General features: G+C 46.8%; 2 protein-coding genes across 5 annotated transcripts in view; one reads left to right on the forward strand and one right to left on the reverse strand.

Annotated features, from left to right (window-relative positions):
• The window catches only part of RARB (retinoic acid receptor beta), a 196,874-nt gene extending 171,917 nt beyond the window's left edge, over positions 1–24,957 (forward strand). The window contains exons 6-8 of one of the 2 annotated variants that reach the window (XM_081236100.1): positions 20,427–20,631; positions 21,446–21,604; positions 23,220–24,957. In XM_081236100.1, coding sequence (XP_081092226.1) covers positions 20,427–20,631; positions 21,446–21,604; positions 23,220–23,440 — 585 coding nt within the window. In that variant the 3' untranslated portion in view covers positions 23,441–24,957. The remainder of the gene's footprint in view (positions 1–20,426; positions 20,632–21,445; positions 21,605–23,219) is intronic. The other variant, XM_081236101.1, reaches the window with a different exon arrangement.
• TOP2B (DNA topoisomerase II beta) overlaps positions 24,770–27,065 on the reverse strand; it is a 66,324-nt gene continuing 64,028 nt past the window's right edge. For all 3 annotated transcript variants that reach the window (XM_081236098.1, XM_081236099.1, XM_081236097.1), the window contains exons 35-36: positions 26,254–26,348; positions 24,770–25,272 (exon numbers count right to left, since the gene is read on the reverse strand). In XM_081236098.1, coding sequence (XP_081092224.1) covers positions 25,105–25,272; positions 26,254–26,348 — 263 coding nt within the window. In that variant the 3' untranslated portion in view covers positions 24,770–25,104. The remainder of the gene's footprint in view (positions 25,273–26,253; positions 26,349–27,065) is intronic.

The following is a 27,065-nucleotide window of genomic DNA, read 5'->3' on the forward strand; positions in this document are numbered from 1 at the left end:
TGTCTTGCTAGTTGCTTGGCATAGGGTGTCCAGTACTGTAGCTTGCTGGTCGCTGAGTGAAGCTGGGTGCTGGTGTTGAGATGGAGATCTCTGGGAGATTTTCGCCATTTGATATTATGTGGGGCTGGGTGGTCTCTTGTGGACCAGTGTCCTGAAGTTGGCTCTCCCACCTCAGAGGCACAGCACTGACTCCTGGCTGCAGCACCAAGAGCCTTTCATCTACCCAGCTCAGAATAAAAGGGAGAAAAAGTAGAAAGAAAGAATTAGTAGAAGTAGAAAGAAAGAAAGAAGGAAAAGAAAGGAGGGAGGGAGGGAGGAAGGAGGGAAGGTAGAAAAAAGAGAAAGAAGGTAAAATAAACTAGAATAAAGTATGATAAAATATAATAGCGTTATTAAAATTAAAAAATAATTATTTAAAAAAACGGACGGATAGAACCCTGGGACAAATGGTGGAAGCAAAGCTATACAGACAAAATCTCACACAGAAGCATACACATACACACTCACAAAAAGAGGAAAAGGGGAAGAAGTCGTAAATCTTGCTCTCAAAGTCCACCTCCTTAATTTGGTATGATTCGTTGTCTATTCATGTATTCCACAGATGCAGGGTACATCAACTTGATTGTGGAGCTTTAATCCGCTGCTTCTGAGACTGCTGGGAGAGATTTCCCTTTCTCTTCTTTATTCTCACAGCTCCCGGGTCTCAGCTTTGGCTTTGGCCCCACCTCTGCGTGTAGGTCGCGGGAGGGCGTCTGTTCTTCACTCAGACAGGACGGGGTTAAAGGAGCAGCTGCTTCGGGGACTCTGGCTCACTCAGGCCGGGGGGAGGGAGGGGTACGGATGTGGAGCGAGCCTGCGCGGCAGACGCCGGTGTGACGTTGCACCAGCCCGAGGCGCGCCGTGCGCTCTCCCGGGGAAGCCGTCCCTGGATCCCGGGACCCTGGCAGTGGCGGGCTGCACAGGCTCCCCGGAAAGGGGGCGTGGACAGTGACCTGCGCTCGCACACAGGCCTCTTGGAGGCGGTGGCAGCAGCCCCAGCGTCCCACGCCCGTCTCCGGGGTCCGCGCTTTTAGCCACGGCTCGCGCCCCTCTCTGGAGCTCCTTTAAGCAGCGCTCTTAATCCCCTCTCCTCGTGCACCAGGAAACAAAGAGGGAAGAAAAAGTCTCTTGCCTCTTCGGCAGGTCCCGACTTTTTCCCGGACTCCCTCCCGGCTAGCTGTGGTGCACTAACCCCTTCAGGCTGTGTTCACGCCGCCAACCCCAATCCTCTCCCTGCGCTCGGACCAAAACCCGATACCCGAGCCTCAGCTCCCAGCCCCACCCACCCCGGCAGCCGATCAGACAAGCCTCTCGGGCTGGTGAGTCCCGGACGGCACCGAGCCTCTGTGCGGGAGTCTCTCTGCTTTGCCCTCCGCACCCCTGTTGCTGTGCTCTCCTCCGTGGCTCCGAAGCTCCCCCCTCCGCCACCTGCAGTCTCTGCCCGTGAATGGGCTTCCTAGTGTGTGGAAACCTTTCCTCTCATGGCTCCCTCCCACTGGTGCAGGTCCCGTCCCTATTCTTTTGTCTCTGTTTATTCTTTTTTCTTTTGCCCTACCCAGGTATGTGGGGAGTTGCTTGCCTATTGGGGTGTCTGAGGTCTTCTGCCAGCGTTCAGTAGGTGTTCTGTAGGAGATGTTCCACGTGTAGATGTATTTCTGATGTATCTGTGGGGAGGAAGGTGATCGCCACGTCTTACTCTTCCACCATCTTCCCTCCCTTTGTTTATTTGTTTTTATTTTCATTACACTAGGAAGTGGATCCAAAAGATATTGCTGTGATTTATGTCCAAGCGTGTTCTTCCTATGTTTTCCTCTAAGAGTTTTATAGTATCTGGTCTTACATTAGGTCTTTAATCCATTTTGAGTTTATGTTTGTGTATGGTGTTAGGGAGTGTTCTAATTTCATTCTTTGACGTGTAGCTGTTCAGTTTTCCCAGCACCACTTATTGAAGAGACTGTCTTTTCTCCATCATATAGTCTTGCCTCCTTTGTCATAGATTAATTGACCATAGGAGCATGGGTTGATTTCTGTGCTTTCTATCCTGTTCCATTGATCTATATTGCTGTTTTTGTTCCATTACCATATTGTCTTGATTACTGTAGCTTTGTAGTACAGTCTGAGGACAGGGAGCTTGATTCTTCCAGCTCCATTTTTCTTTCTCAGGATTGCTTTGGCCATTCGGGGTCTTATGTATTTCCATACAAATTTTAAGGTTTTTTTGTTGTTGTTCTAGTTCTGTGAAACATGCCATTGGTAATTTAATAGGGATTGGGTTGAATCTGTAGATTGCTTTGGATAGTATATTCATTTTGACAATATTGATTCTTCCAATCCAAGAACATGGTGTATGTATCTTTCCACCTGTTTGTGTCATCTTCAGTTTTGTTCATCTGTGTCTTATAGTTTACAGGTCTTTTGCCTCCTTAGGTAGGTTTATTTGTAGGTATTTTATTCTTTTTTATTGCAATGATAAGTGGGATTGTTTCCTTAATTTCTCTTTCTGATCTTCCATTCTTAAGAAATGCAAGAGATTTCTGTGTATTAATTTTGTATCCTGCAACTTTACCAGATTCATTGATGGGCTCTAGGAGTTTTCTGGTAACCTCTTTAGGATTTTTTATGTATAGTATCATGTCATCAGCAAACAGTGACAGTTTAACTTTCTTTTCCAATGTGGATTCCTTTTATTTCTTTTTCTTCTGTGATAGCCTTGGCTAGGACTTCCAAAACTGTGTTGAATAAAAGTGGTGAGAGTGGACAGCCTTGTCTTGTTCCTGCTCTTAGAGGAAATGCTGTCAACTTTTCACCACTGAGAGTGATGTTTGCTGTGGTTTTGTCATATATGACCTTTATTATGTTGAGGTGGGCTCCCTCTCTGCCCACTTTCTGGAGAGTTTTTATCATAAATGGGTGTTGAACTTTGTCAAAAGCTTTTTCTGCATCTGTTAAGATGATCATATGGATTTTATTCTTCAGTTTGTTTTTATGGTGTATCACATTGATTGATTTGTGGATATTGAAGAATCATTGCATCCTTGAGATAAATCCCACTTGATCATGGTGTATGGTTTGGTAGTATTTTGTTAAGGATTTTTGCATCTATGTTTATTAGTGACGCTGGCCTGTAGTTTTCTTCTTTTGGTGGTATCTTTGGTTTTGGTATCAGGGTGATGGTGGCCTCATAGAATGAGTTGGGGAGTGTTCCTTCCTCTGCAATTTTTTGGAACAGTTTCAGAAGGGTAGGTGTTAACTCTGCTCTGAATGTTTGGTAGAATTCACTGTGCAGCCATCTGGTCCTGGACTGTTGTTTTTTGGGAGTTTTTAAATCACAGTTTCAATTTCAGTACTTTTGATTGGTCTGTTCATATTTTCTATTTCTTCCTGGTTCAGTCTTGAGAGATTGAACCTTTATAAGAATTTGTCCATTTCTTCCAGGTTGTCCACTTTATTGGCATACAGTTGGTTTGCAGTAGTCTCTTACGATCCTTTGTATTTCTGTGGTGTCCGTTGTTACTTCTCCTTTTTCATTTCTAATTTTATTGATTTGAACCCTCTCCCTTTTTGATGAGACTGGCTATAGGTTTATCAATTTTGTTTATCTTTTCAGATAACCAGCTTTTAGCTTCACTGATCTTTTCTGTTGTTTTCTTCATCTCTATTTCATTTATTTCTGCTCTGATTTTTATGATTTCTTTCCATCTACTAACTTTGGGTTTTGTTTGTTCTTTATTTTCTCTAATTGCTGTAGGTGTAGGGTTACGTTTTCATTTGAAATTTTTCTTATTTCCTGAGGTAAGATTATATTGCTATAAAATTCCCTCTTAGAACTGCTTTTGTTGCATCTCATAGGTTTTGGATTGTTGTGCTTTTGTTTTCATTTGTCTCTAGATATTTTTGATTTTCTCTTTCATTTCTTCAGTGATCAATTGGTTGTTTAATAGCATGTTGTTTAGTCTCCATGTGTTTGTGTTTTTTACAGTTCTTTTTCTTGGAGTTGATTTCTAGTCTCATAGCATTGTGCTTGGAAAAGATGCTTTATACAATTCCAGTTATCTTAAATTCACTGAGGCTTGCTTTGTGGCCCAGCATGTGGTCAGTCCTGAAGAATGTTCCATGTGCACATGAGAAAAATGTGTATTCTGCTGCTTTGGGATGGAATGCTCTCTAAATATAAATTAAGTCCATCTGGTCTAATGTGTTATTTAAGGCCTGTGTTCCTCATTGCTTTTCTGTCTATATGATCTGTCCATTGCTGAAACTGGGGTGTTAAGGTCTCCCACTATTATTGTGTTACTGTCAGTTTCTCCTTTTATGGGGGTTAGCCTTATATATTGAGGTGCTCTTATGTTTGGTGCATATATATTTACAATTGTTATATCGTCTGTCTTCTTGGATTGATCCCTTGATCATTACGTGGTGTCCTTTTTTGTCTCTTGTAACATTCTTTTTTTTATATAAGTTTATTTATTTATTTATTTATTTTTGGCTGCGTTGGGTCTTCGTTGTTGCGTGCAGGCATTCTCTAGTTGTGGCGAGCAGGGGCTACTCTTCGTTGTGGTGTGCAGGCTTCTCATTGCGGTGGCTTTGTCTTGTTGCAGAGCACAGGCTCTAGGTGCACGGGCTTCAGTAGTTGCAGCAGGTGAGTTAGTAGTTGTGGCTTGCGGGCTCTAGAGTGCAGGCTCAGTAGTTGTGGTGCACAGGCTTAGTTGCTCCGTGGCACGTGGGATCTTCCAAGACCAGAGCTCGAACCCATGTCCCCTGCATCGCCAGGCGGACTCTTAACCACTCCACCACCAGGGAAGTCCTTCTCATAACAGTCTTTTTTTTTTTTTTTTTTTTTTGCGGTACGCGGGCCTCTCACCGTTGCGGCCTCTCCCGCTTCGGAGCACAGGCTCCGGACGCGCAGGCTCAGCGGCCATGGCTCATGAGCCCAGCCGCTCCGCGGCATGTGGGATCCTCCCGGACTGGGGCACGAACCCGTGTCCCCTGAATCGGCAGGCGGACTCTCAACCACTGCGCCACCAGGGAAGCCCCAACAGTCTTTATTTTAAAGTCTGTTTTATCTGATACGAGTATTGCTACTCCAGCTCTCTCTTTTTTTTTTTTTTTTTGCGGTACGCGGGCCTCTCACTGCTGTGGCTTCTCCTGTTGCGGAGCACAGGCTCCGGACGCGCAGGCTCAGCGGCCATGGCTCATGGGCCTAGCCATTCCGCGGCATGTGGGATCTTCCCGGACCGGGACACGAACCTGTGTCCCCTGCACCGGCAGGCGGACTCTCAACCACTGCGCCACCAGGGAAGCTCCCAGCTCTCTTTTGATTTCCATTTTTATGGAACACCTTATTCCATTCCCTCACTTTCAGTCTGTATGTGTCCCTAGATCTGAAGTGGACCTTTTGTAGACAGCATTATATGGGTCTTGTTTTTGTAACCATTCAGCCAGTCTGTGTCTTTTGGTTGGAGCATTTAATCCATTTATGTTTAAGGTAATTAACAATATGTATGTTCTTTTTGCTACTTTGTTACTTGTTCTGGATTTGTTTTTGTATGTCTTTTTTTCTTCCCTTCCTCTTTGTTCTCTTTTCTTGTGATTTGATGACTAACTTTAGTGTTGTGTTTGGATTTGTTTTTCTTTTTTGTGTGTGTATCTATTGTAGATTTTCGGTTTGCAGTTATCATGAGGTTTTAATATAGCAGTCTATATATAAACAAGATTGTTTCTTTTTGTTTTGTTTTGTTTGTGGTACGCGGGCCTCTCACTGTTGTGACCTCTCCCGTTGCAGAGCACAGGCTCCGGACGCGCAGGCTTAGTGGCCATGGCTCACGGGCCCAGCCGCTCCGCGGCATGTGGGATCTTCCCAGACTGGGGCACGAACCTGTGTCCCCTGCATCAGCAGGTGGACTCTCAACTGCTGCGCCACCAGGGAAGCCCATAAAGTATTCTTGATTGTAGGTTTTTCCCTTTCATCACTTTAAATATATCGTGCCCCCCCCGCCCCCCTTGTGGCCTGCACAGTTTCTGCTGGAAAGTCAGGTGATAACCTTATGGGGATTCCCTTGTATGTTATTTGTTGTTTTTCCCTTGTTGCTTTTCATATTTTCTCTTTGTCGTTAATTTTTGTTAGTTTGATTAGTATGTGTCTCGGTGTGTTCCTACTTGGGTTTATCCTGCCTGGGACTCTCTGTGCTTTCTGGACTTGAGTGAGTGTTTCCTTTCTCATGTTAGGGAAGTTTTCAGGTATTACCTCTTCAGATATCTTTTCAGGCCCTTCTCTCTCTCTTCTCCTTCTGAGACCCCTATAATGTGAATGTTGGCACATTTAAAGTTGTCCCAGATGTCACTTAGACTGTCCTCATTTCTTTGCATTCTTTTTTCTTTATTCTGTTCCACGGCAGTGATTTCCACCATTCTGTCTTCCAGGTCACTTATTCATTCTTCTGCTTCAGTTATTCTGCTATTGGTTCATCTTAGTGTGTTTTTCATTTCAGTATTGTACTGTTCATCTTTGTTTTTTAAATTTTCTGGTTCTTTGTAAACATTTCTTGTATCTCACCAGTCTGTGTCTCCGTTTTTTTTGTTTTTTTTGTTTTTTTTTGGTTTTTTGGGGGGTTTTTTGTTTTTTTTTGCGGTACGCAGGCCTCTCACTGCTGTGGCCTCTCCCGTTGTGGAGCACAGGCTCTGGACGCACAGGCCCGGCGGCCATGGCTCACAGGCCCAGCCGCTCCGCGGCACGCGGGATCCTCCCGGACCGGGACACGAACCGGCATCCCCTGCATTGGCAGGCGGACTCTCAACCACTGCGCCACAAGGGAAGCCCTGTGTCTCCGTTTTTTTTTCTGAGATCTTGGATCATCTTTTCCGTCATTACTCTGAATTCTTTTTCAGGAAGATTGGCTATCTCTACCTCACTTAGTCGTTCTTCTGGGGTTTTATCTTGTTCCATTGTCTGGGACATATTCCTCTGCCATCTCATTTTGTCTAACTTTCTGTGTTTGTTCTCCGTTTCTCAGGCTGCAGGATAGTAGTTCCTCCTGCTTCTACTGTCTGCCCCCTGGTGGCTAAGTTTGGTCCAGGGGCTTGTGCAGGCTTGCTGGTGGGAGGGACTGGTGCCTGCACTCTGGTGGGCAGGGCCCTGTCAAGGGGCATGTCTAGAGGCGTCTGTGGGCTCAGAGTGACTTTAGGCAGCCTATCTGCTAATGGGTGGGGCTCTGTTCCTGTTTTGCTTGTTGTTTGGCCTGAGGCATCCCAGCACCGGAGCCTGCAGGCTGTTGGGTGGGGCCAGGTCTCTGCCAAAATGGCGGCCTCCAGGAGAGCTCACACTGATGAATATTCCCAGTACCTCTGTCACCAGTGTCCTTTTCCCCACATTGAGCCACACCCAACCCCCTCCTCCCCAAGACACCCTCCAAAACCTGCAGGTTGGTCTGATCCAGGCTCTTATGGAGGCACTGCTTTGCCCTGGGTCCCAGTGCACGTGAAGCCTTGTGTGTCCCCTCCAAGAGCAGATTCTCTGTTTCCCCCAGTCCTGTGGAGCTCCTGCACTCAAGCCCCGCTGGCCTTCAAAGCCAAATGCTCTGGGAGCTCCTCCTCCTGATGCGAGACCTCCAGGCTGGGGAGCCTGACATGGGGCTCAGAAGTCTCACTCCTCTGGGAGAGCCTCTGCGATACAATTATCTTCCGGTTTGTGTGTCACCCACCACCAGCAGTTACGGGAGTCGATTATATCGTGAAAGTGCCCCTCCTGCTGTCTCGTGGGGCTTCTTCTGTCTCTGGGTGTGGAATACCTTTCTTTGGTAGTTTCCACTCTGTTTGGTCAATGGGTTTGTAACTGGTTGTTCAGCGGTTAGTTGTGATTTTGGAGTTTTAGTGAGAGGAGGTGAGTGCAGGTCCTTCTGCTCCACCATTTTGTCTCCAGCCAACTCTTTTTTTTTTATTTTTTTATTTTTATTAGTCTCTGCTGTACAACAAAGTGAATCAGTCATACATATACATCTGTTCCCACATCCCCTCCCTCCTGCGTCTCCCTCCCTCCCACCCTCCACATCCCACCCCTCCAGGCGGCCACAAAGCACCAAGCCGATCCCCCCACGCCACGCGGCCACAACCCACCATCCATCCACCCCACGCCCGGCACTGTATACACGTCCATGCCTCTCCCCCGCCCCGTCAAAGCCCCCCCCAATATCCCCAAGCCCACCCCCAGTAGGTCTGTGTCTCTATTCCGGTTTTACCCCTAAGTTCTTCATGACATTTTTTTTCCTTAAATTCCATATATATGTGTTAGCATACGGTATTTGTCTTTCTCTTTCTGACTTACTTCACTCTGTATGACAGACTCTAGGTCTATCCACCTCATTACAAATAGCTCAGTTTCGTTTCTTTTTATGGCTGAGTAATATTCCACTGTATATATGTGCCACATCTTCTTTATCCATTCATCCGATGATGGACACTTCGGTTGTTTCTATCTCCGGTCTCTTGTGAATAGAGCTGCAATGAACATTTTGGTACATGTCTCTTTTTGAATTATGGTTTTCTCAGGGTATATGCCTAGTAGTGGGATTGCTGAGTCATATGGTAGTTCTATTTGTAGTTTTTTAAGGAACCTCCATACTGTTCTCCATAGCGGCTGTACTAATTCACATTCCCAGCAGCAGTGCAAGAGTGTTCCCTTTTCTCCACACCCTCTCCAGCATTTATTGTTTCTAGATTTTTAGATGATGGCCATTCTGACTGGTGTGAGATGATATCTCATTGTAGTTTTGATTTGCATTTCTCTAATGATTAATGATGTTGAGCATTCTTTCATGTGTTTGTTGGCAGTCTGTATATCTTCTTTGGAGAAATGTCTATTTAAGTCTTCTGCCCATTTTTGGATTGGGTTGTTTGTTTTTTTGCTTTTGAGCTGCATGAGCTGCTTATAAATTTTGGAGATTAATCCTTTGTCAGTTGCTTCATTTGCAAATATTTTCTCCCATTCTGAGGGTTGTCTTTTGGTCTTGTTTATGGTTTCCTTTGCTGTGCAAAAGCTTTGAAGTTTCATTAGGTCCCATTTGTTTATTTTTGGTTTTATTTCCATTTCTCTAGGAGGTGGGTCCAAAAGGATCTTGCTGTGATTTATGTCATAAAGTGTTCTGCCTATGTTTTCCTCTAAGAGTTTGATAGTTTCTGGCCTTACATTTAGGTCTTTAATCCATTTTGAGCTTATTTTTGTGTATGGTGTTAGGGAATGATCTAATCTCATACTTTTACATGTCCCTGTCCAGTTTTCCCATCACCACTTATTGAAGAGGCTGTCCTTTCTCCACTGTACCTTCCTGCCTCCTTTATCAAAGATAAGTTGACCATATGTGCGTGGGTTTGTCTCTGGGCTTTCTATCCTGTTCCATTGATCTATCTTTCTGTTTTTGTGCCAGTACCACACTGTCTTGATTACTGTAGCTTTGTAGTATAGTCTGAAGTCAGGGAGCCTGATTCTTGCAGCTCCGTTTTCCGTTCTCAAGATTGCTTTGGCTATTCGGGGTCTTTTGTTTTTCCAAACAAATTTTGAAATTTTTTGTTCTAGTTCTGTGAAAAATGCCAGTGGTAGTTTGATAGGGATTGCATTAAATCTGTAGATTGCTTTGGGTAGTAGAGTCATTTTCACAATATTGATTCTTCAAATCCAGGAGCATGGTATATCTCTCCATCTATTTGTATCATCTTTAATATCTTTCAGCAGTGTCTTATAATTTTCTGCATACAGGTCTTTTGTCTCCTTAAGTAGGTTTATTCCTAGATATTTTACTCTTTTTGTTGCAATGGTAAATGGGAGTGTTTTCCTGATTTCATTTTCAGATTTTTCATCATTAGTGTACAGGAATGCCAGAGATTTCTGTGCATTAATTTTGTATCCTGCTACTTTACCAAATTCATTGATTAGCTCTAGTAGTTTTCTGGTAGCATCTTTAGGATTCTCTATGTATAGTATCATATCATCTGCAAACAGTGATAGCTTTACTTCTTCTTTTCCAATTTGGATTCCTTTTATTTCCTTTTCTTCTCTGATTGCTGTGGCTAAAACTTCCAAAACTAGGTTGAATAAGAGTGGTGAGAGTGGGCAGCCTTGTCTTGTTCCTGATCTTAGTGGAAATGGTTTCAGTTTTTCACCATTGAGGACGATGTTGGCTGTGGCTTTGTCATATATGGCCTTTATTATGTTGAGGAAAGTTCCCTCCATGCCTACTTTCTGCAGAGTTTTTATCATAAATGGGTGTTGAATTTTGTCGAAAGCTTTCTCTGCATCTATTGAGATGATCATATGGTTTTTCTCCTTCAATTTGTTAATATGGTGTATCACGTTGATTGATTTGCATATATTGAAGAATTCTTGCATTCCTGGAGTAAACCCCACTTGATCATGGTGTATGATCCTTTTAATGTGCTGTTGGATTCTGTTTGCTAGTATTTTGTTGAGGACTTTTGCATCTATGTTCATCAGTGATACTGGCCTGTACTTTTCATTCTTTGTGACATCCTTGTCTGGTTTTGGTATCAAGGTGATGGTGGCCTCGTAGAATGAGTTTGGGAGTGTTCCTCCCTCTGCTATATTTTGGAAGAGTTTGAGAAGGATAGGTGTTAGCTCTTCTCTAAATGTTTGATAGAATTGGCCTGTGAAGCCATCTGGTCCTGGGCTTTTGTTGGAAGATTTTTAATCACAGTTTCAATTTCAGTGCTTGTGATTGCTCTATTCATATTTTCTATTTCTTCCTGATTCAGTCTTGGCAGGGTGCATTTCTAGGAATTTGTCCATTTCTTCCAGGTTGTCCATTTTATTGGCATAGAGTTGCTTGTAGTAATCTCTCATGATCTTTTGTATTTCTGCAGTGTCAGTTGTTACTTCTCCTTTTTCATTTCTAATTCTGTTGATTTGAGTCTTCTCCCTTTTTTTCGATGAGTCTGGCTAATGGTTTATCAATTTTGTTTATCTTCTCAAAGAACCAGCTTTTAGTTTTATTGATCTTAGCTATCGTTTCCTTCATTTCTTTTTCATTTATTTCTGATCTGATCTTTATGATTTCTTTCCTTCTGCTAACTTTGGGGGTTTTTTGTTCTTCTTTCTCTAATTGCTTTAGGTACAGGGTCAGGTTGTTTACTCGAGATGTTTCCTGTTTCTTAAGGTGGGATTGTATTGCTATAAACTTCCCTCTTAGAACTGCTTTTGCTGCGTCCCATAGGTTTTGGGTCGTCGTGTCTCCATTGTCAGTTGTTTCTAGGTATTTTTTTATTTCCTCTGATTTCTTCAGTGATCACTTCGTTATTAAGTAGTGTATTGTTTGGCCTCCATGTGTTTGTATTTTTTACACATCTTTTCCTGTAATTGATGTCTAGTCTCATAGCATTGTGGTCAGAAAAGATACTTGATACAATTTCAATTTTCTTAAATTTACCAAGGCTTGATTTGTGACCCAAGATATGATCTATCCTGGAGAACATTCCATGAGCACTTGAGAAAAATGTGTATTCTGTTGTTTTTGGATGGAATGTCCTATAAATATCAATTAAGTCCATCTTGTTTAATGTATCATTTAAAGCTTGTGTTTCCTTATTTATTTTCATTTTGGATAATCTGTCCATTGGTGAAAGTGGGGTGTTAAAGTCCCCTACTCTGAGTGTGTTACTGTCAATTTCCCCTTATATGGCTGTTAGTATTTGCCTTATGTATTGAGGTGCTCCTATGTTGGGTGCATAAATATTTACAATTGTTATATCTTCTTCTTGGATCGATCCCTTGATCATTATGTAGTGTCCTTCTTTGTCTCTTCTAATAGTCTTTATTTTAAAGTCTATTTTGTCTGATACAAGAATTGCTACTCCAGCTTTTTTTTGATTTCCATTTGCATGGAATATCTTTTTCCGTCCCCTTACTTTCAATCTGTATGTGTCTCTAGGTCTGAAATGGGTCTCTTGTAGACAGCATATATATGGGTCTTGTTTTTGTATCCATTCAGCCATTCTGTGTGTTTTGGTGGGAGCATTTAGTCCATTTACATTTAAGGTAAGTATTGATATGTATGTTCCTATTCCCATTTCCTTAATTGTTTTGGGTTCGTTATTGTAGGTCTTTTCCTTCTGTTGTGTTTCTTGCCTAGAGAAGTTCCTTTAGCATTTGTTGTAAAGCTGGTTTGGTGGTGCTGAACTCTCTCAGCTTTTGCTTGTCTGTAAAGGTTTTAATTTCTCCATCAAATCTGAATGAGATCCTTGCTGGGTAGAGTAATCTTGGTTGCAGGTTTTTCTCCTTCATCACTTTAAATATGTCCTGCCACTCCCTTCTGGCTTGTAGAGTTTCTGCTGAGAGATCAGCTGTTAACCTGATGGGGATTCCCTTGTGTGTTATTTGTTGTTTTTCCCTTGCTGCTTTTAATATGATTTCTTTGTGTTTAATTTTTGACAGTTTGATTAATATGTGTGTTGGCCTATTTCTCCTTGGATTTATTCTGTATGGGACTCTCTGTGCCTCCTGGACTTGATTAACTATTTCCTTTCCCATATTAGAGAAGTTTTCAACTATAATCTCTTCAAATATTTTCTCAGTCCCTTTCTTTTTCTCTTCTTCTTCTGGAACCCCTATAATTCGAATGTTGGTACGTTTAATTGTTGTCCCAGAGATCTCTGAGACTGTCTTCTGTTCTTTTCATTCTTTTTTCTTTATTTTGCTCCGCAGCAGTTATTTCCACTATTTTATCTTCCACCTCACTTATCCCTTCTTCTGCTTCAGTTATTCTGCTATTGATCCCATCTAGAGTATTTTCATTTCATTTATTGTGTTTTTAATCAATGCTTGATTCATCTTTAGTTCTTCTAGGTCCTTGTTAACTGTTTCTTGCATTTTGTCTATTCTATTTCCAAGATTTTGGATCATGGAAATAGAATCTTGGATCATCTTTACTATCATTATTCTGAATTCTTTTTCAGGTAGACTGCCTATTACCTCTTCATTTGTTAGGTCTGGTAGGTTTTTATCTTGCTCCTTCACCTGCTGTGTGTTTTTCTGTCTTCTGATTTTGCTTATCTTCCTGTGTTTGGGGTCTCCTTTTTGCAGGCTGCAGGTTCGTGGTTCCCGTTGTTTTTGGTGTCTGTCCCCAGTGGCTAAGGTTGTTTCAGTGGGTTGTGTAGGCTTCCTGTTGGAGGGGACTAGTGCCTGTGTTCTGGTGGATGAGGCTCAATTTTGTCTTCCTGGTGGACAGGTCCACGTCTGGTGGTGTGTTTTGGGGTGCCTGTGGCCTTATTATGTTTTTAGGCAGCCTCTCTGCTAATGGGTGGGGTTGTGTTCCTGTCTTGCTAGTTGCTTGGCATAGGGTGTCCAGTACTGTAGCTTGCTGGTCGCTGAGTGAAGCTGGGTGCTGGTGTTGAGATGGAGATCTCTGGGAGATTTTCGCCATTTGATATTATGTGGGGCTGGGTGGTCTCTTGTGGACCAGTGTCCTGAAGTTGGCTCTCCCACCTCAGAGGCACAGCACTGACTCCTGGCTGCAGCACCAAGAGCCTTTCATCTACCCAGCTCAGAATAAAAGGGAGAAAAAGTAGAAAGAAAGAATTAGTAGAAGAAAGAAAGAGAGAAAGGAAGAAGGAAAGAAAGGAAGGAAGGAAGAAAGAAAGAAAGGGAGGGAGGGAAGGAGGACGGAAAGAAAGAAAGGGAGGGAGGGAGGAAAGAAAGAAAGGAGGGCGGGAGGGAGGAAGGAAAGACGGGAGGGAGGGAGGGAGGAAGGAAAGGTAGGAAAAAAGAAAGAGAAGATGAAGTAAAATAGAATAAAGTATAAAATATAGTAGCGTTATTAAAAATAAAAAAGTAATTATTGAAGAAAAAACGGACAGGTAGAACCCTGGGACCTATGGTGGAAGCAAAGCTATACAGAGAAAATCTCACACAGAAGGATACACGTACACATTCACAAAAAGAGAACAGGGGGAAAAAAATCGAAAATCTTGCTCTCAAAGCCTACCTCCTCAATTTGGGATAATTCGTTGTAAAAAGAGGAAAAGGGGGAAAAGTCTGAAATCTTGCTCTCAAAGCCCACCTCCTCAATTTGGGATAATTCGTTGTAAAAAGAGGAAAAGGGGGAAAAGTCTGAAATCTTGCTCTCAAAGTCCACCGCCTTAATTTGGGATAATTTGTTGTAAAAAGAGGAAAAGGGGGAAAAGTCTGAAATCTTGTCCTCAAAGTCCACCTTCTCAATTTGGGATGATTCGCTGTCCATTCATGCACTCCACAGACGCAGGGCACATCAAGTGGACCGTGGAGCTTTAATCCGCTGCCTCCGAGGCTGCACAGAGAGATTTCCCTGTCTCTTCTCTGCTCTCACAGCTCCCGGGTCTCAGCCTTGGACCTGGCCCCGCCTCTGCGCGTAGGTCGCCGGAGGGTGTCCGTTCTTCGCTCAGACAGGACTGGTTTAAAGGAGCCGCTGATTCGCGGGCTCTGATTCACTCAGGCAGAGGGGAGGGAGGGGCACGCAGTACGGGGCGGGCCTGCGGCGGCAGAGGCCGGCGTGACGTTGCACCAGACCGAGGCGCTGCGTGCGCTTTCCCGGGGAAGCCGTCCCTGGGTCCCGGGACCCCGGCGGTGGCGGGCTGCACAGGCTCCCCGGAAGGTGGGGTGGACAGTGACCTACGCTCGCACACAGGCCTTGTGGCGGCGACAGCAGCAGCCCCAGCGTCCCACGCCCGTCTCCGGGGTCCGCGCCTTCAGCCGCGGCTCGCGCCTGTCTCTGGAGCTCCTTTAAGCAGCGCTCTTAATGCCCTCTCCTCGCGCACCAGGAAACAAAAGGGAAGAAAAAGTCTCTTGCCTCTTCGGCAGCTCCAGACTTTTTCCCCGGACTCCCTCCGGGCTAGCCGCGGCGCACCAACCCCCTTCAGGCTCTCTTCCTGCCGCCAGCCCCAGTCCTCTCCCTGCGCTCCGACTGAAAGCCGATACCCGAGCCTCAGCTCCCAGCCCCGCCTGCCCTGGCGGCCAAGCAGACAAGCCTCTCGGGCTGGTGTGTGCCTGAGGGCACCAATCCTCTGTGCCGGAATCTCTCCGCTTTGCCCTCCACACCCCTGTTGCTGTGCTCTCCTCCGCTACTCCGAAGCTTTCCCCCTCCGCCACCTGCAGTCTCCGCCCGCGAAGGGGCTTCTAGTGTGTGGAAACCTTTCCTCCTTCACGGCTCCCTCCCACTGGTGCAGGTCCCGTCCCTATCCTTTTGTCTCTGTTTATTCTTTTTTCTTTTGCCCTACCCAGGTATGTGGGGAGTTTCTTGCCTTTTGGGGGGTCTGAGGTCTTCTGTCAGCGTTCAGTAGGTGTTCTGTAGGAGTTGTTCCACGTGTAGATGAATTTCTGATGTATCTGTGGGGAAGAAGGTGATCTCTGCATCTTACTCTTCCGCCATCTTCCTCCGGATCTCCAGCCAACTCTTAAGTAACTACTCAGGCACGGTAGGCAGGCGGGGAGCTGCAGGGCCAAGCCAGTGGCCAGGAACCCGGGCTCTAGCAGTGTATTTATTATTAAATTTAAGTCAGCATACTTCCTGTAACATTTAAGCAGTGGCTCCCTGAGCAGTGACCTCAGAAGCCACACAGTGCGGAGACGTGTGCTCCCAGCACGTGGGTTTCCTTCTCAGGAATGGCAGGCTGGTGGCACGTCCCCTGGGGAGACACTTTGTTCCCATGTGGTCATCACTGCACGTTCACATACTGCCAGGGAAGACGACCAGGCACAGCTCTGTGTATTTGTTATCATTATGGCGCATCAACATTCCCACAAGCACTGGAGGATAAACAGTCAAATTAGATGAGGACCTGCCCCCAAATTGCCAAACACAATTAGTAAAGAGAACAAGATCGGTGAGCAACTGGAGTTTTCTCCTTTGCTGAAGTATTTAGAAATCCCTGGATTTTGTAAACCTGTTTCAGGGGATTTCCTTAATAACTGGATAAGTATTCATTCATCACCTGCTGTGTGGACCACCCTGCCTTAGGTGCCAAGGAAACAGCAAGGGGCAGGACAGATAAAGAGCAGTGTCCTACTAGAAGCTCATCTCCTGGGGGGATAAGCTCAGAGAGCAAAGCTGCTATGAAGAAGGTAAAGCAGGGCAAGGGGTCGGTTGTGGAATATCACACAGCAATGAAAAAGGTGCCTGCCCCACGAGCCAGCACGGGGAATCTCCCAGCCACCACGTGGAGGGAACAGAAGCCAGACTAGACTGCGATTCCATTCACCCAAAGTTCAAATTCAGGCGGAACTAACTGATAGGAACAAAAGTCAAGATAATGGTGCCTCTTGGGGAGGGGGGTTCATCGGGAAAGGCCAAGGGTGCCTGTGGACGACAGAACCGTGGGGGCCGTGATCTGGTGGTGCTCACGCAGGCACGCCCACTTGGGGAATGCATCCAGCTGTGTGTGCGCCAGGCTGTGCACACGACCCCACAGTAAGTATGTTGTGTTATTGTTAGTGACCTATTGCCATGTAGCAGGCTGCCCCAAACTGAGCCGCTTAAAACAATAAGTGTTACACAGTCCCTGCTGGCCACGAGCCGGGTGGGTCTGCCAGGGGCTTTCTGAGGTTGCCGTGACGACATTGCGGGCTGCCTCATCTGAAGGCCTGACTGGGGCTAGATGGGCCGCTTCTGGGCGGGCTCAGCACACCTGCCCGGCAGGCTGGTGCCACTGTTGACCGGAGGGCCAGGCTCCTGGCCGCATGGACTTCCCTGGGGGCTACGTGCACATCCCGGTGACACGTCCGCCAGCCTCCCCAGGACAGGAGATTGGGGAGAGCAGGCACGGGAGGCCATGCCTCCGGTGGCCTTGTGACACGCCCTCACTGCGCTGCATCCTGCCTGCGGGTCAAGTGCTGGTCCAGCCCCCTCTCCAGGGGAGGGGACTGAAGCTTTGCTCCGCAGAGGGGGTAGGAGCAGAGAGTGTTTTAAAACCACCACGCGTGTTGTGCCTCAACTTTTAAACCAGTGTGTTTCCTATTGCGAAGAAAAGGGGGTGGAGTAATTGATACAAAGTAATGGTTTTTAGGACACGTGTTCCCTGCTCCCTGACGAGGTGACGTTGAGCTGAGCCCTGAATAGAAGAGTCCTCTGCGTGCAGGCCAGCGGAGAAGCGTGAAAGGCGAGGGAGCAGCCCGCGCACAGGCTTTGGTGCGGGCGGGGGCGGGGCCGCGGGGAGAAGGGGCGGTGCGGGGCCTGGAGAGGACCGCACGCCCGGGGGATGGCTGCGAGGCCGGGGCGCCCTGATGACCGTGCTGAGCAGTGGCTCCGGCTGCAGAGGCGGAAGGACAGAAGCGGACGGGTCTGCTGCGCCCCGTGCTCCGTGGCCCCGGCAGGCAGTGGGCGACCCTCGGCGTCCCTGGGGGTGGGGGAGGGGCGTCGTGCCCTGAGGAGGGTCAGCCTTGCCCGTCAGCGGGCTCTGTGTGTCTGCCACGCCCCTCCTTTGGACGGTCGACCTGACTGGGCCTGTTTTTACGCATCTCGTGGGGCCCACGTGCTCCACCTCCCAGACCAAACCCCCTCCTTTCAAACGAAGGGCCATTTTTCCTGGAGCAGCGCTTGGCGGCGGCTGCTGGCGTTTGCCTTTAGTGTGACAAGCCGGAGCTCCGGGGTTTGTCCCCGGGGCGGCCTGGCCCAGCCCCAGGCCCTCCCCGCTGTACGCCCGTTTATGCCTGGTTTCGCCTTTGAACTTTGTAGGGCTAGGGGCAAGGACTTTCGGCTTTGAACTTTGTAGGGCAACAGGACGGGGTTTCACTGCTTCATCAGAGTCCACGTATTTTGCAGCTTGTGAGGAGGAAAGCCCTGCCACGTGGAATGGGCGCCACGTGCGCTCCCATCTGGGCTTGGGTTTCGGGGGAGCCATGGGCGGCCCCCAGACCCAGCTCTTCCACCCCGGCGGGCGCGGCGCTCGTGCACGAAACTGCAGAGGCTTGCTGCCTGTTTGATCCAACCTGGAAGCGTGTGTAGAGGTTCCAAGCTCCCCAACACCGAGCACGCGGTGACTCCCGCCAAGGCCATGCTCCTGGCGCCTCTCCACGCGCTGAGGGATCTTGGGCTGGGGGTTGGGAGTCTTTGCCGGCACCGTCACGCATGTGGTCACACGTGTGCTCCGGGGCCTCCTAGGGAGTGAAGGCTTGTGCCCGACGACGTCCAGGTCCCTCTGCTGTTCTGACACTGGCGTGGCTTCAGGCCCTGTTGGCCACCAAGGTGAAGGGCCACAGGCCGGCCAGAGGGACCCAGAGGGAACGGCTGAGCCCGGGGGCGGGGGGCGTCCCTGGACAAGTGTCCGAGAGGTGCAGGTGGTCCCCTCCAGGGAAGGAGTCTCTGTGGTGCTTTGATAACCACGCGCATTCACGCCTGGGCTGCCACGGGCTCCGCGCTGGGCACGCAACGCCTGAGCGCAGCCCCTGGGTCCGCCCAAGCCCCTCCCGCGGAACGTGAAGGCTGTGCGATGTTCTCTCTCCAGGCCACTGGACGCGCGCCACTGCGAGCCAGGTAGGTCCTGTGAAGAGCCGCCCAGGCTGGGAGCTGCAGAAGGCCCTCGGCAGGGCCAGTGGTCACCTCCCCGAGAGGGACACCTGGGCTTGGGTGGTGGCCTGAGGAGCCCCGAGGCTGGCTGCCGGGAGCAGAGGTGGAGAGCACAGGCCCGAAGCAAGCCACGCCTCCTGGGACCCACGTGACCCAGGACAAGGTGCTGGGGTCTGTGCCCTGCCTGTAGGATGGGGCGACAGTAGCGTCTGCCTCGTGGGTCGATACAGAAGTTAAGTTGCGGTTAGAAGCACCAGGCGGGGGCCCCGTGTGGTCGGCGATCCGCCCTGCATCAGCTGCTGCTGCGCTAGGTGGGGCGTGCTCACGGCCGTCTGCTGCTCTCAGACGTCTTCGGACTGGGAAGGCGCGGCAGCAGACCTCATCAGCAGGGCCGCCACGGCCTCCCTCCACAGGGTGTCCACGCTGGAGTCCTGCCTGTCTGCGTCTTCCTGGGGACTGGGGGGACACAGCCATGGTGCGGAGCATCAGGCCCTTCCCTGCAGCGGCCCGGCCCCTCCCTGGTTGCTGTGGTCCAGTGGCTGTGAGGCTCCTGCACCTACAATGCCCATCAGATTGGAAGGGCTTCCCCGCTGGAAGCGTCCTTGCCCCAAACCCCCGGCACTTCCCTGAGACGATGCAAGATTCGGCAGAAGTTCTTCTTTCGGGAGCCCTGGTGGGATCACGGAGAGCGGGCGGGGCTTTCTCAGGGGGCCGGCCGGCCCTCTGCCACGCCATGGGACAGGAAGGTCCCCGGACCCCCTGGTGGCAGTGTCCTCTAGGCTGGCGGCCGTGGGGACCACACCCAGTCACATGAGCATCTGGGAGAAATTCTCAGCTCCCCCAGCCTGCTGGGTCCAGGCGGGGTGAACTTGTCCAGCAGCTCTGAGGCCTCCTCCGAGGGAGGGTCCAGTGTGAAGGCCCGGCTGGTGCAGCGCTGCGGCTATGAGCGGAACAGCGCCGCGGGTGCGCAGAGCCCTGACGGGCACTGGGGGTTGAGCAGGCGGTGCGGTGACCACGGGCCGCAGGGTTACAGACCGAGGGCGTGTCGGGCGGGGCTGGCAGATGTGGCAGGAGGCCCAGGCCGCTTTTCCAGAGAAGCCCACCAGACGTCCGGGCTGAGCTGATGGCCACCTCCTGTCCATGGGCCTGCCCGTGGCCTCCTGCCGGCTGTGCCCAAGCTCCGCCTCTGCTGGCACCCTGGCACCTTGCTTGCTCCGCTCCTGCTCCGTGGGTCACGGTCGTCTGGGGCTGCGTGATCGGGGCATCCCAGTGGGAATCCCACTTGGAATACATCAGTCAGCCACGTCTTAGCTGTGTGGCGCTGGGCACCCGGCTTAGCCTTTCTGAGCCTCCGGCCCCTCATCTATAAAATAAGAAACATATTCACCTCACCGAGTTCTTCACAAGATTGAATGGAGAGCACGTGTAATGCTTGATGTACACCAGGCATTTAATAAGTGGTAAATAGTGGCCTTCTTTTTTGGTAGACTGTAAGCTCTTTAAAAAAAAAAAGAATCTTCTCTTTTTATAAGTACCTGGCACAGTGCCTGGGACATAAGTAGGTACTCAGTAAATGTTTATTTGAGTCAGATGAATTACTTTTAGCATAAACAGATATTCTCAAATTCTGTGTCCTATTTATTATCCCCTAAAGAACTTTAGCCATGTTTTGACTTCTGTGGTCTTTTGAGGGAAGAGCTGGAACACACGTTCACCCCTGAAGTGGGGGGTGGGCAGAGACTCATGTGCAGCCAGAGCTCCTCGGAAATCTTCCTGTGATTTCCTGTCCTGATCCGATGGAGGCCGCCGGGCCAGGCTCGCTTTGATGATGCAAACGTGGTTGTTTTCTTCCAGATTCTGAGAATCTGCACCAGGTATACCCCAGAGCAAGACACCATGACGTTTTCGGACGGCCTGACCCTGAATCGAACCCAGATGCACAACGCCGGGTTCGGCCCCCTGACCGACCTCGTGTTCACCTTCGCCAGCCAGCTTCTGCCTCTGGAGATGGACGACACGGAGACAGGCCTTCTCAGCGCCATCTGCTTGATCTGTGGAGGTACCACCACCTAGAAAACCCTCGTGAGAGTCCGTGAAGAGCAACTCACACTTGTAATTTATGGGAAATTCCTCATCTCCACTTTGGAGTTATTTTGCATGGAAAAGGACATGTGGATAAAGCCAGGCATGCATGCTTAGAGTTTGTTGCATTTTTCCATATTTATATAAGTTAAATAAAGGCATTTGGGGTTTTCCTGCTCTGAAATCCCAAAATACTATTTCTCCAGTTACCACAGGTGCTTTTTTAAAGGTAGGATCAGACTGTTGTAACATAAATTGCCCCAGGACATTTTTAGGATGAGCCAAGGAACTTGCATGTGCCGTTTGCTCTTCAGGGGCTGAGATTACAAGTCATTGTGTTGGCCCCCTACCATCCTTGGGAGGTCGGGGGTGAAATGTGGTTCTTCTTTGTAGTGACCCCTCCTGGCTCACGGGAGGCCGAATCAGGTGTGGTTAACGGGTTAACTGGCATCACGTAGGGGGCTGATGGACCTTTTGCCTTTTTAACCATCCTGCTCAAGGTTTCCTTTAATCCAGTTCAGTAGTGACACCTCCTGGTCATGAGAAGTAATTCTCTGCTGGGGACAAAGGCAACCAGCCTTCAAAATGTGGACAATCATTTTCAAGTATCACTACTTAAGGCAGTTGCACACATCTTCAGATTTGTTTATGTGATTGAATCATCAAATTAATAAGGTTACGATATAGTGGAACCAAGGAGGGAGGGGAACTGGGCAGAAACTCCAGCCTGCAAATGCGTAACTCTTTCTGTCCTGATGCTGATTGTTTAATACCTTACTCCTGGAATCTAGACCGTCAGGACCTTGAGGAACCAACAAAAGTAGATAAGCTACAAGAACCATTGCTGGAAGCACTAAAAATTTATATCAGAAAGAGACGACCCAGCAAGCCTCACATGTTTCCAAAGATCCTCATGAAAATCACAGATCTCCGCAGCATCAGTGCTAAAGGTATGTCCGCCACGCTGCACTCACCCACCGGGTGGACTTGCGGTCCTGACCACATTGTATTGCTTTTTAAAACCCTGTGTTTTAATTGAGGGTGTTTGATAGTAGCTGCCTTTTTGCTATTATTCTGGAATTCATTTCTCATTGGAATCAAAAGGAATTAAGTAGTACCTGCCCTTAAAAACAGTAAAACCTCCAGTCTTACCCTACTGAGTGACCTCAGTAGATTAGGAGAGCTTTAAAATTCAGACGACTAAGTGAGTGATTAGAAAAACCGTTTCCAAGAGAGCATACTATATGACCGGCATTTTATTTTCTCGTTTTGTACATTTCGTTCCAGCTTTCCATACGTGCTCTGGTTTGTGTAAACTTGATTCCAGTTTTTCCTGAGCACCCAAACCTCAAGAAAAAATGAGTAGTGCTTAGGGTGACCGTGACTGGTTACGCATCTCTCTCCACCAGTCTAGCCGTTGTTCTCTCGGTGTGTAGGCAGGTTTAACTTCTGCACCTCTAAGCAAAGGGATTCTTGCCTTCCGGAGAGGTGTAACTATTTTTTGCCTAGTGATTTCCAGTTAATATGGCAACTGGAGCAATTACACAAGTGCCTGGAGCCACGTGGCAGCTGCGTGTGAGAGCAGGGCTTTCCTACCGAGAAGGCTCAGCAGCGTCCCTGGAACAGACGTGCTGTTGCCACTGTCCTTCCCTGAAGGCCTGGTGAGCCAGGGAACAAACTGGACATGTCAGGAAGTGCCTAGAAGCACAGTGAACGTGTTTGACAAGGAGTTTCAGTTCCTGAGCTCCTTCTAAGAGTCAGTGAGACCCTGAGTCCATGCCTAGCCTGGGATTAAGTGTAGAAGTCACCAGTCTTGACCACTGTCAGTCACTGTGACGTCTCAGATTTTATTTTTTAACATCTTTATTGGAGTATAATTGCTTTACAGTGGTGTGTTAGTTGCTGCTGTATAACAAACTGAATCAGCTCTACGTATACAAATATCTCCATATCCCCTCCGTCTCTGATTTTAAATGCGCGAGGCTGTGGAACTTCATACCGCCCCTCCCTGTACCTAGCTGGACAGTGCTAACAGAGCGGACACGTTCTGTAACCCGCATCGTCCAGTGGCCACCAGCCACACGTGGCTCTTAGGCCCTTGAGATGGGGCTGATGCGGCCGAGGCACGCCTTTCCTTCGGGAGTTAAGCTAGCAGGTGTAAACACTCGCGTGTACATAGCGGCCACCCTTCTGGGTAGCGCAGTGCTACATCGAGTGGGTGATCCCGTTCGCCACACGTGTGTTTCTTAAGTCCCTGCCTGCACTTGTGGGGAACTGCTCTCCGTTCACTGTCTCTCTTCAAGATTACCAGGAGCTTCTCTTTGCAAATCTGTCGAGTAAATATACACTGATACTGTTTCCTAAAACTGACAGAGGTGTGGAGTTGTCACATTTATGTATGTCATCCTATCTCTGCTGCTCTTCTACAGATGAAGTGGAAATGTTTTAATGGTGTCAAATTAGGAGAGCCTCTGGGAGGCCCTGGTAGCACGGTTTTCACCCACCCTTGTTAAAGTAGATGAAAGTTGATCCCTGGTTATCACCTTGACTCCGTATCTCTACCAGATTTCTCTGATCTCTTTCGAAAAGGTGCAGAACGTGTAATTACCTTGAAAATGGAAATTCCTGGCTCGATGCCCCCTCTCATTCAGGAAATGCTGGAGAATTCTGAAGGACATGAACCCTTGACCCCAAGCTCGAGTGGGAACACAGCAGAGCACAGTCCCAGCACCTCGCCCAGCTCCGTGGAGAACAGCGGTGTTGGTCAGTCACCACTGCTGCAATAAGACACTTTCTAGCCACTTCCAACATTCCCCAGTACCTTCACTCCTGGGATTTAAAATGCAAGGAAAAAACATTTTTACTGCTGCTTAGTTTTTGGACTGAAAATATATTCAAACTCAAGAAGGACCAAGAAGTTTTCATATGTATCAATATATACCCCTCACTGTCTAACTTACCTAGAAGTACAAACTTTTTAAATTCTAAAAATCAATCAGCCATTTCATGCAACCGAAAACCAGTTAAAAGCTAGTCTCCTCTGTGAACACTCAAGATTGCATGGCAAAGACCCAGTCAAAATGATTTACCCCTGGTTAAGTTTCTGAAGACTCTGTACATACAGAAGTATGGCTCTGTTCTTTCTCTCCTATACGTTCGGTGCTTTCCTTTTGTCTTGTATACTCCAAATAACCAAGACACCAAGGTTATGGAACAGATTACTACTGTACGTGTCCAGTTAAGAAAGGGTCAAAAAGATAACTGTCTTGCCTTCACAGATCAAGACATGGAGGTAAGGAAACGGGACTGTCGTACAGTGTGGCAAGGTAAGGCTAAAGGTGTCCTACTTCGGTTAGTGTAGAAGCTTGTCCTTGCTCTCTGGATGCTCTCAGACCGCATCTTTTCTTTCATGTTGCCCAATGAAGTATACTACAAATTCACTGCACTAGCAGAAGAGAATTCTGTGTCAGTGTAAACTGCCAGTTCAGGTATCAAATGTCATTTGTTCAATTGTGGATGTCACTTTAAATTAAAAGTGGTTTATTACTTGTTTAATGACATAACTACACAATTTTTTTAAAAAGATACATTTTTACAGTAATGATAGCCTCCAAGGCAGAAACACTTTTCAGTGTTAATAAAAGTTTTTGTTTACCTATTCACAAGCCATTAGGGAGGTTTCATGGGATAATGACGGGCTGGTCTCTCACCTGCACCGTGTAACTAACTCTGTATCCTTCCTGATTCCCGCTTGATACTGGGGGGATTTGCGTTGCCTCCCAAAGTCACCGGCAGAGAATCTGCATCCTCTGGCCTGGTTCAGTCACTACGAACAGAGTGGAGGCTGGGGGTGGAGTGGTTAACAGACCCAAGTGTCTGTCAGTTTCTTAGTTCTCATTTAAGCTAGTGGAATTTTTTTTTTGATATATTAGCAAGTCTGTGATGTACTTTCACTGGCTGTTTGTACATTGAAATTGTTTAACAATGCTTCTTTCTATGTTCATATACTGTTTACCTTTTTCCATGGAGTCTCCTGGCAAAGAATAAAATATATTTATTTTAAAGGTGTATGAGAGCTTTTACTGCACATTCATCTTCAGTAAAGAGACGGAGAACACAGTTCCATTTTTAATGTTTAAATTTCATTTCAAAAAGCAGGTCTGTAGTCTGCAATCAATCATGACAGTTAAAATCTGTGCTAATGCACAACAGTCTATAACAATTCTACAAGCCAATCAGACAGTAAGTACATGACATTTCAATGAGTAAAAAAGAGCATAAAACTGTATGTGTAAGAACAAAATGTTAAAAGGCCTACCACAATAATAAAAAACCATCAATTACATCATCACATTAAAATAAGCCAGATGTACAAAAGTCTGAGACAGAAAAGACAAAAGGGACAACACAAGTTATCTGCTGAAAATTGTTTTCTGTGCTCTGTGGGCACCTAATTAAACATCGCAAAATCGACATCTTCTTCTTCATCAGACTCTGCAAAATATTTTACTTCTTTCCTAGCCCGACCAGTCCGTGGCAGAGAAGGTGGTTCAGAAGTGAAGTCTGATGGGAAGATGTCCACATCTGAATCCTGATCGAAAGATGTTTTCTTCGGTTTCTAGACATTTTTTTAAAAGAGATTTAAAACCCCAAAGTTAAGGGAAAAAAAGGACTAGTGTTAAAAAGAATTATTATTCCTTACACTTCACTTATATTTGGGAAATACTAGCAACAGTGGTTCTTTTAAAAGCAGAACTGTAATGCTAACTTAAGTGTGAAGCCAGTTACCTAATCATTTTCATGAAGGGAAGAGGAGGATTAAGTATAATTTGCCACCTTGGTGATCTCATAATACCACCATTACTTATTTCTGTCTGAACTTATGTTATCCAGCAAATCTGCACAATGCAAACAGATGAGTTAAAATTCAAGCTGTCTTATTGGTAAGTACCTATCAATTCATAAGAGGAAAATAAGACTTATGGACACTAGGTAGTACAGGCAGTAAGCGTCTATAAAAGGCAGAGGAGAGTCGCCAGGATGGGCCACAGTCACGGCAGATGACTGGATGGAAAACCTCGGTGTGGAGAGCACCACAGAGCTAAAGTCATCTGTTGGTGTTTTTTAAGTTTTAAAAGGAAGGGGGAGAGAGAGAAAAGGGTGGTATTTGATGTTATTAGTTTACCTTAAAGAGATACTGTACTGCTGGAGAAGGGTCAGACGAATTGGGAAAATTAGCCACAGTCAAATGAATTCAAGTTAAAAATCAAATCAGTCCTGGGCAAATAAATTTGAGTTCAAAAGAAATAGCCTTTATTTGGCCTGGAAAGTAATATTTTAGGGTAGCATGTAACTTCTGCCACTGCCACTGCAGGCCGTGGAAGACTCAAGCAGGCTAATTTATGCCACCCTTTATCCAAGAGGTGGTCCTGCTTATATAAATTTTACACGTGGATAATTTTTTAACCATATACAAGCCCCCTATGGATAAGAGATGCTAGGTTTAAATCTGTTACAAGACATTACAGTAACAAGAGAACTAAGCCAGTTACATAACATTCTTAAAACTGTGCATTATTAAAAAGATGCTCCTAATTACCTTGCTTGTTGTTCTAGAGGTTTTCCTGCCAGGGTTATAATCACCTTCGTTTTCAGAGCCAGATGCTTTCCTCTTCTTTGCCCCTCGGCCTTTACCTTAAAATGATACAAAGGGGTTTTTCTCCCAAGGTTAATAAGTGCAATATAAAAAGTGTCAAAGCATTATACTTTTACTTCTTTGGCATGCCCAGTTAGTACTGCAATCCTGATCTCTTACTATAATTAACATAGAAACAGTGTGTCAGCACCATTTCAGTTCTGGGGTTGACAGGACTAACGAGTATTTCACCAATACATTTAAATTAGTCGGAAAGTGCTGGTGACAAACTTTAATGACCAAACCCCTAATGCATAAAAGAAACCTTGGCATTTTGCACAGGTGGTACTTGGCCTGAAAAAAATGTCTTAGAAGAGAATTTGTTAAATTGTATGCGATGAAAAAAATTAGTTTCTAATTTGTCACAGACCAATACTTCTAAAAATATAGCATGAATTACTAGAAAAGCAAGACATACTTCCTTATTAGCACAGATTGTAGAGGTCTGGATGCTTCTCCTGCCACACAGCAGCAACAGCCAGCCGCATGTCCCACTTTAAGTAGCACAACAGCCCTAAACTAAATTCCCCAGTATTAATCATGAGATCATCCGTCAAATCCATATTCCTTCTCAGACTAGAATCACCCCATGCAGCCTATTTTTTTTTCATCCAACTAATCTCGCATGCTCAGCATCGGAGGAGCAGGGGAGAAGGTAACATATAAATGGTCACCAAACATCCTCCATCCTACAATGATGCCAGAGAAAGAGAAAA

The sequence above is a fragment of the Mesoplodon bidens genome (assembly GCF_964165515.1).
Source record: "Mesoplodon bidens genome assembly, chromosome: 5".
Classification (NCBI taxonomy): domain Eukaryota; kingdom Metazoa; phylum Chordata; class Mammalia; order Artiodactyla; family Ziphiidae; genus Mesoplodon; species Mesoplodon bidens.